The sequence below is a fragment of the Leishmania braziliensis genome, chromosome 23, assembly GCF_000002845.2.
Source record: "Leishmania braziliensis MHOM/BR/75/M2904 complete genome, chromosome 23".
Taxonomy (NCBI): domain Eukaryota; phylum Euglenozoa; class Kinetoplastea; order Trypanosomatida; family Trypanosomatidae; genus Leishmania; species Leishmania braziliensis.
This window is the reverse complement of record NC_009315.2, coordinates 488076-496061: the sequence shown is the minus strand read 5'-3', so window position 1 is coordinate 496061 and position 7986 is coordinate 488076. Positions and strand designations below refer to the sequence as shown.

At 52.7% G+C, this 7986-nt stretch overlaps 2 protein-coding genes across 2 annotated transcripts; both read left to right on the top strand.

The window, feature by feature from the left end:
• Positions 1-3360: 3360 nt before the first annotated feature.
• LBRM_23_1240 (hypothetical protein, unknown function) lies at positions 3361-4761 on the top strand (the record flags this gene model as incomplete). Its single annotated transcript, XM_001565146.1, has 1 exon — positions 3361-4761. One exon carries the CDS (start codon positions 3361-3363, stop codon positions 4759-4761), a length of 1401 nt encoding a protein of 466 aa, XP_001565196.1.
• Positions 4762-5479: 718 nt separating this feature from the next.
• Positions 5480-7045, top strand: LBRM_23_1230 (conserved hypothetical protein; the record flags this gene model as incomplete). Its single annotated transcript, XM_001565145.1, has 1 exon — positions 5480-7045. The coding sequence occupies one exon, from the start codon at positions 5480-5482 to the stop codon at positions 7043-7045; it is 1566 nt and encodes a 521-aa protein (XP_001565195.1).
• Between the last annotated feature and the right edge of the window lie 941 nt (positions 7046-7986).

Genomic DNA, 7986 nt, shown 5'->3' with positions numbered 1-7986 from the left:
GCAGTCCTGCTTGCTTTTGTGCTTGTGTCGATTTGGCGTTTTATTTGGCTCGAGTTCCCGGTTGAAGATCAACAGGATTGGGATTCTTGCCGCCACTGAACAGTGAAACAGAGACCCCGTGCCCCCCGTGACGAGGCGGGTCCAAGACCTTCTCTTCGTCCGTGTGGCTCGGGGGTGTGCGAAACAGGGCTTCGCCTTTTTGCAGATTTATCCGCATGCCGCTGTCTTTCGATCGCGCTTCCACTTTTCGAAGGACCGCGTTGCCGATCCTTACGTCAGAATTCCGCCCACGACATAGAATGGTGATGGTCAGGTCCTCTTCGTACATGCCGAACTGGGTGTCAGGAAATCGAGTTACCAACAACTCTGGGAGGGGGGTGGCTTGCAGGGGGGATGGTTGTGGTGCAAGAACGGCGCCTTGGGGCCACCAGCCTTTAGGGCATACTGTTTGCCTAATGGGTTTCCAAGCTTTGCTTGCGCATAGCGGTGTGCAAGGAAGCTTCGGAGCCAGTGCTTCAGGCGGGTGCAGGGGAAACTCTGTTGTCTCTTCGCGAGAATCGGGGAATCCATATTGTCGAAGGCTTTTCTAAAAAGCACCACAGTTATTAACGTCCGAATTGCTCGGTGAGTTGCCTGCTGCTCCCTGCCCGGGCGCTTGCCGATCATCACGTGGTAATGGATATTTCTATGCATCTCGACCGTGGCTGTGATTCTGGAAAGCACCATTTTCGTGGCTTAGCCACGCCCATGCGCATGTTAGCATAGATGGGGCTGGCGCGCATGAAATAAGCGCGCCAACGTCGTGTGCCGCATAAGTTTGGAGACGTAAGAGGTGGGACCAATTGGCCGGTGCGACGGAGGTTGTTCTTGTGGCTTCCCAGGTTTTGGTGGCGGTGAAACGTGCGCGTTCTTCCGCTGTCGAGGAACAAGGTGTGCGATCCGCATCCAGCTAATGGGCGTTAAAATGTGCGCTTTTGTCCTATGGGGAAGGTGGTGCAGCGCCTCGTTGAAGGTGCCCTGCTGCCCGGCTGTCTTCAAGACGAGCCAGGGCTCCCCCGGGCTCTTTGCCTGAGAACAGGCGGTCTGTTCCCTCTCGCCTGTTTATGTTCATTCAATTTGCTGTCACACCACACCCCGTCGGAAAGGAAAGAAAAGAGCAAGCGCACGTGCTTGGTGCATCTTCGGCGGAGAAAAGGTATGGGGGTGATGGTGAAGTCGGTGCCCCTTTTGTGTCGGCAGACGGAGCGGAACGGAAGGATTATGATGAGAGGACTTGGGTGTGGGCGCCTCTGGGATGAGGGAAGGCGTTGGCTTTGGTGTCATCATGTCTCTGAAGGAAAAATGGTGGGTGGCGATGATGAAAATGTCGGGAGCTGGGGGATTTGTGGGGCGGTGGAATAGGATTTGCGCAAGCAAGCGGTGCTTGCAACTAATGGTGTATTCAGAGCGACCATCGGCAGTGTGCGGCGCCTGACAGAGAGGGGGGATGGTTTGTGCAGCGCGCACTGTTCGCGGCACAGGCCATGGTGAAGAGTGGCCGGGATCGGCCTTTGACATCCGTCAGGACCAGGTGTTCTTGAGGGATTTCCTGATGTGATTTCCCTCATGCTTGCGTAATTTGTGTGTGCGCAAGGTGTGGTTGTTCGGGTTGGCGTGGTAAGCTGATTGTGCATCTGCGGCTTGCTCGTCTGCGGCGTCCGTCCCGGCAGGCCACTGCACAACCCAAAGGGTTTGAGAGCCATGTGGACAACTGCGCTTGATGGCGCACTGCGGGGCAGAGTTAAACGATGCTTTGTGCTCCTCCAGAGTGGCTTTTCCCAACGGTCTCACAGTGCTTTGTGCCTCACCGAAATGGCCCCAATTTGCCCCTTTCCAGCTGTTAAACACCCACGGGAATGTGGGGGTTGACGGGGTTAGTAGGGTTCCACTAACCAGTGCGATGGAATGGGTGGGGAACTTATGCTTGCTATCCGCTATGCGGTTGGTGCGAAAGATAGCCTCCCCGACGTCCCGGGGCCACGCCGGGTCTGGCGTGCTTGCTGTTCCGCTCTGGGAATGTAAAGGCGTGTCCGGAGCGTTCTCTAGCATGAGGCCCGCATCGCCAAACAGGGCCGAAAGCTGGTTGGCGGTGTCTGGCTGTTCTGCGCGGCGCAGCCGGGATGGGGGGGGATTGAAATTCCCAAAGGGCGGCGGGGGAAAGCCTCCCAGGGTGCCCGCGAGGCGGCCGGGGGTCGTCAGGCCAGGACTTTTTTGGGCATGTTAATACCCTCGAACCCCGGGGGGGTCGCGGTAGACCATCTCGGCGATGGTCCCTTCGGCGGGCGGGTCCCCAGCCGCGGCTTCCATGCGACCCTTCGGGGTTTCGCGCCTTCTTTCTGGTGTGAAAATATTGCCGTGCCGCCGCCCCGGTTTGCGCGGGCGTTGAAAGGGTTGCGTCCCCGGGCGCCTTCCGTGTGCCGGAAGGCTTCGGGGGGCTTCGCCGCCCGGCGTGCACAGCGGCCGCCCCGGCCGCGGGCGGCGCGGGCTTTTTTCCCTTGCTTGGGTCGTTCGCGTTCGCCTGTGCGGTCGGTGGGGTCCGGGGTTGCTGGGGGCTGCGCGCCGGGGGGAGGGCGCCCGGCCCTCGCCCTCCCCGGGAGAAGAGACGGGCCCTCAACACCGAAAAGAGGCGGCCCGCATTTGTCGAGGCACTTGCGGGGTCATAAATCGTTTCCTCTTAGGGGTTTTGCTTTTGGGGGTGCTTGTCGCGGTGTTTTCTTAGTTTCCTGGGAAGCGAAAGGTTGCTTTGTGTTCGGGTTGTCGGTTTCGGGGGGTGGTTTTCGCGGGGCCGCTTGGGAGCACCGCCCCGGTGGGAAAGAGCTCGTGGGGGTATTTTTGTGGCGGCTCGTAGTGATTTCTGCGGAAACCTTGCGTGATGCACGGGTGAGTTCACCTGCGGGGCGTCGGGTTGTGAGTCGACTAAGTTTTGCGTCACGCTTTTCAGCTGCGCACGGCCAAATAATTTCGGGGTGCAGCGAAGAGACATCCCCTTACCTGGAAAGCTGTGCGGCTAAAAGCGGTCAAGGGGAGTGGGTGGGGAGGGGGAGTTACGAGTGAAGTGGCTGAGAGCAACGCCTCGAGCTCAAAGGGGGTAGGCGAGCCAAAGCTCGGAGTGCTCGCGCAGATTTTTAATCCTCACGACGGTGAAAGTCGTCTTCTTCACTTCCGGAAAGCTCTTCCGGTAGAGCACATGGTTGGATGCGCCACAACTCTTGCTGCTATGAACCCACACACCTTATCTTGTTAACACTTCGGTCTTTCACTTCTTTCTGCCCCTTGCGTTTGCGGGTTCATCTCGAGTTCTGCGTAGCGGCCAGCAATAATATGTCCACCACCACTGCACAAACTGAACTGGCTTCTGTTTGCAAGAACATTCAAAGCGCCTTGTCTAAAATACAGGAAACATCTGCAAAGAGGCACGACCAAGAGCAGCGGCTGATCTCATCAGTGGCAAGCGCGAAGTGTCTAGCTGGCATTTTTTCAGTGTATCCTCCAACTAATGATGAAGTAGTGCAAGTACTCAAAAGTTCTGGCGAGGAGGAGCAGGTAGAAGTAGAGTGTCTGCAGCGCTATCGACAGTTTGTGGAAGCGAAAAGAGACTGTTTTACGGCCGTGGAGGCTGATATGTGCACTGTATCAAAGGAGATCACCAACATCTTTGGGGCCAACGAAAAAACGGAGGTGCCTACCAATGGGGATTATCGTCTTGGGGTAGAGGAGAATCAATGCGAAGCTGAATTGCTACACTTGTTCCGTCTGTGGCGCACGGTGGTGTGCTTGCATGATTTGGTGTTAGCCCCTTTACTTAAAAGGGGCCTTGATGTTCCCCGATATGAGCTTCAGTGCACCAATGCCGACGAGGAGAGATCTTATGCTCGCGAGTTAGCGTTGAGGAATGCTGTCGCCGATACACAAGCAATGCTCTTTGAGGTTCAGAAGCGCTTGAGGGACCTAACTATGGAAGCGGAGGCACTGCGTATCACAGCTGAAAGCACGACACTTTTGCGGTTTCAGGATAGCGCGACTGTGTTGATTTCGGATGAAAGGGATGAGGCTCTCGCCGCGAGCATAAGGCAAGGGCTTCATGAATTGCAGCAATCCAGCGAGCGTCTGAGAAGAAAAAAGGTTGCTGTTGATGAGGACGCTGCAAGTCTGATGGAAAAGGTGAGAAATCTAAACTCACAAATAGCTATATGTAACTGCTCTATAGAGGCATTTTCACAGAACTCTAGAGAAGCTGCAGATGATGCGAATGGTCTAGTGCGCGCAAAAACAGATGCTCTCCGGACACTGCATCGAAAAGCACAAGAGTACGCAGCAGAGCAGGAGCTTCTTGAGAGAGATATCGGAAACTACGAACAACTGTGCTCGCTGCTCATGGAGCGGGCAGCAAACGACGATTCAAAAGTGAAGCTTACTGTAGCAGCTGAGCAAGCATATCATTCGTTACTTTCCGAAGAAAAAATCCAACAAGAGAAACTCACGCGTGTGCAATTGTCGATAGAAAGCCTTGAGAGTGAGGTGCGCGATGCTTCGACAGAAAGGCAACGAATTCTAGGCGAAGTGCAGTATTTGTCGAAGCTCGTTTCCAACGCCACTGTGGTGAAACGGGTGCTGGCCAGGGCAGGCGAAGAATGTGATCCTGTGCGTAAAGTCACTGTAATCGATGACTATCTGAGATTTGTACAAAAAGCTCGTCTGGAAAGACATGGTTTCTACGAGTAGTATCGAGTGGCTAGACTTTGAATTACGTGGATCTATCTATGAAGCTGTGCGACTATAATTTTACCTCTTCACTGACTATGTTTGGCCCTCTATTCAACTTATACGCGCTAAGCTCCGTACCTCGACGAAATGAAACTCGGAGTATGAAATTCCTCCGACATCAACGCGACCGACGAACAAAGATAAAAAAGAAGCCCTCAGGATCAGTACCCAAAGGCTGCAAATTAATGACCTGTTTGGATCTACGGTGAAGTGACCACCGGGACGCAGTTGCCTCAAAAGGTGAATGGCATGACTTGCGCCATATTTTCCACTTCTTCTCTTGAATGCTTGTCGGATTTACAATGTGATATTTGTTTCTTTCCCCCAAAAGACAACCCCTGAGTCTCCTCCTTTGTTTTATATGTTTAAGGGTAGGCGAGCTATAAGTAATGCAATGACCACACCAAGCCTTTCTTCTGCAGCTATGGATGCTACAAATGAACAATTAGACGCCATGGATAGCAATGTGAGAAACACGCCTACTTCTACAGAACATGAGGTCTCATCTGCTTCAGGATGTAAGCATTTATCAGACTTAGCTGCTACGCTTGCACCCAATGTAGAGAGGGTGAGCGCTAAAAGAGAAGCGGCTTTGAGGTCTTCCACAGGGCCCATAGAAAGTTCTTATGCTATTAGTGCAATAGGTCACGGAAACTTCGATGCTGTGCGAAAGGAAATGGAAACCCAGGAGAAGATAATTGTCACACTACAGCGGGACAACGAGGCACTCCTGAGAGAAAAGAAGGAGATCGCGAGTCGATGCAAGAAACTGGAGCATGATTTCGAGCACCTAGAGGCAAAGCATAGCTTGCTTCTCAGTGCACAGCAAGATTTTGCGACAAGATCTAACATGCATGCATCAAATGACTCTGCCAAGATCGCAAATCTCCAAGCACAAGTCGAGGAGCTTCAAGCCAATTTGGAGACGGAAAAAAGGCGATGCGCTATACTGCTGCAAGAGAGAAACGACCTGACTCGGTCTAAGGGTGACGCTCCTATTCATGTTAACAGCGCTGAAATCGCTAACGTGGCTGTGGTGAGAGAAGAGCACAATAGGAGCGAAGATACGGTGGCGAAGCTGCGTGAGTCCCAGCGTGTTCACAGCATTCAGAAAGGCACGATCGACGCGTTGCATTCGGAGGTTGCCCGCTTAGAGTCTGAGAGGAGGGTCTCGCATAGCCGAGAGAACAATTTGCTGCGCGAAGTAGACAGCCTGCGAGCCCAAGTGCGGGATTTAGAGATGGCTTTACACCAGAAGAAAGAGAGCATCAGCGAACTTATCAGCAGTTGCCAAGCGGGTAGCGGCAACGCGCTGCGTCTGAAGAAGCAAGCAAGTCGAATTCATCTATTAGAGGCTGCCTTGCTTGAAAAGGACGAGTTTACTAAGAGAGCGATGGAAGAGTTGCGCATAGAAACGAAGGAAGTGTGCGAGCGCTACCAAAGTACAATCACTGAGTTACAACAGCGTTTGGAAGTCCCAAAGGATGATCCCGAGCTGCGAAGACGTATTCGGATTCTCGAACGAGAGAACCTCGAGCTTCGCCGTGCAATCGGAAGTGCTACTGTTTCTTCAGCCATAGACAGTGGTGAACCAGCGAAGGCGGTAACAATTAATCCCAAGCACCAGGCAGACGCAACTGGCAACACAGACAAGCCTGAGGGGCAGGGTCTCAAGGGTCCTTCACCTCACGAGGTTGAAACTACACACCTTCAATCAGTCATTGAGCAACTCCGCACAGGCATTTGGGAGCACAAGCAACGCAGCAGCATGCTTCAGGGAAAGCTCGACAGCATACACGCTGAATGGGATGCTAGACTTGCCGAGATGAAAGCTAACTTCGCTCTTCAGATACAGAAGCTGCGCTCTGCCCATAATGAGGAGCTGAGTCGCCTCGAGGCCAGTCATAAATCTCAGCTGCTGGAGATTTCCAAGTGCTCAAAGTCGGATAACGGAGCCAACTTAGCTTCCAGATTATCTCGAATTGTCGAGGAAAAAGGCTACGATGCCTCCCTGATTGCCATTGGAGAGAGGCTTTGCTATTTGGAGAAGCGGTATTCTCAAAAAGAGGAGGAGAAAATACATGAGCTTCTAGAAATGCAACGTGTAGCCGAGCTGGAGAAGAAGATTCAAAAGGAGAAGACTGATTTACTACTCGAGCAAAAAAACACGCAAATCAAGCGTTTTCAGATACAACTGGATGAACTGCTCACAGCTCTTTCCATTTTGCAGGCCACAACATGAGGCATTGTAGAGTAGATTTTTTTTTTGTGCTTATTAGATGTGTCTCTTTCGGGTGTTCTGAAGAGTACAGCAGACTGTAAGATCACTGACAGCGCAATGGCCCTACCTCTTCCCTACAAACAGGGAAAATAATGTACGAGCAGACTCCTTGTGCTTTTGCAGTCCGACGGATCTCATGCTATTCAATCCTGTTCTGAATGCTATTGGTGCCTTTCCCTTACCCGAGTGTATCTATAGCGGGGGATTGATAAGGTACCAAGCTCTCGATTTCCTGAGTATTCCTCGCGTCCACTGTGCTCACCCCTTCCGGTTTTCTCTCTTTTTATTTTCATCAATCACAGAATACACACCACTTCTTTCGATTTTCATTATATCATCAGGTTTGGAACTTTGTTTCTCCATATTCTTGGGGGTTTTCTAGGCCCTATCCATAGATCTCTGTGTTGATGGAGCGTGCGTCGCCGCTCATTCATTTGACCCTCTAAATTCACCTGTTCGGAAACCAGTACAGTGCGAAGCAGTACTTGATACATCGCAAGATATTCGAGCGCTGCACTTGTGAGGTGAAGTAGTCCGACAAAGAGAGCTATATATTGTCTCGGTGTGGGATCAACGAGATGTCGAACTGGACGCATGCCGAGATTACTGCGCTCAACGGCGCTTGGACACTAATGCTGAAGGGTTCTCTTTCGTCTGTTGCTACGGCGGTCCTACCTTCGCGCCTCTCGCTCTTCTTCCCCGTCAGGTGGACTATTGCTACCATATGTCGCCCATGCTCACCACAGTGAGGAATCAGGGACACTGCGGCATCTGTTAGGAACATTTGGCGGTCGCGTTGACAGGGTCCCACTGGGCTATCGCGACTGACCAGCTACACGTGTTCATTCAACAGCAGGTCACGGCGTGCCCACCGAACCCCGCCGCAGTGATGGGGTAGGCGG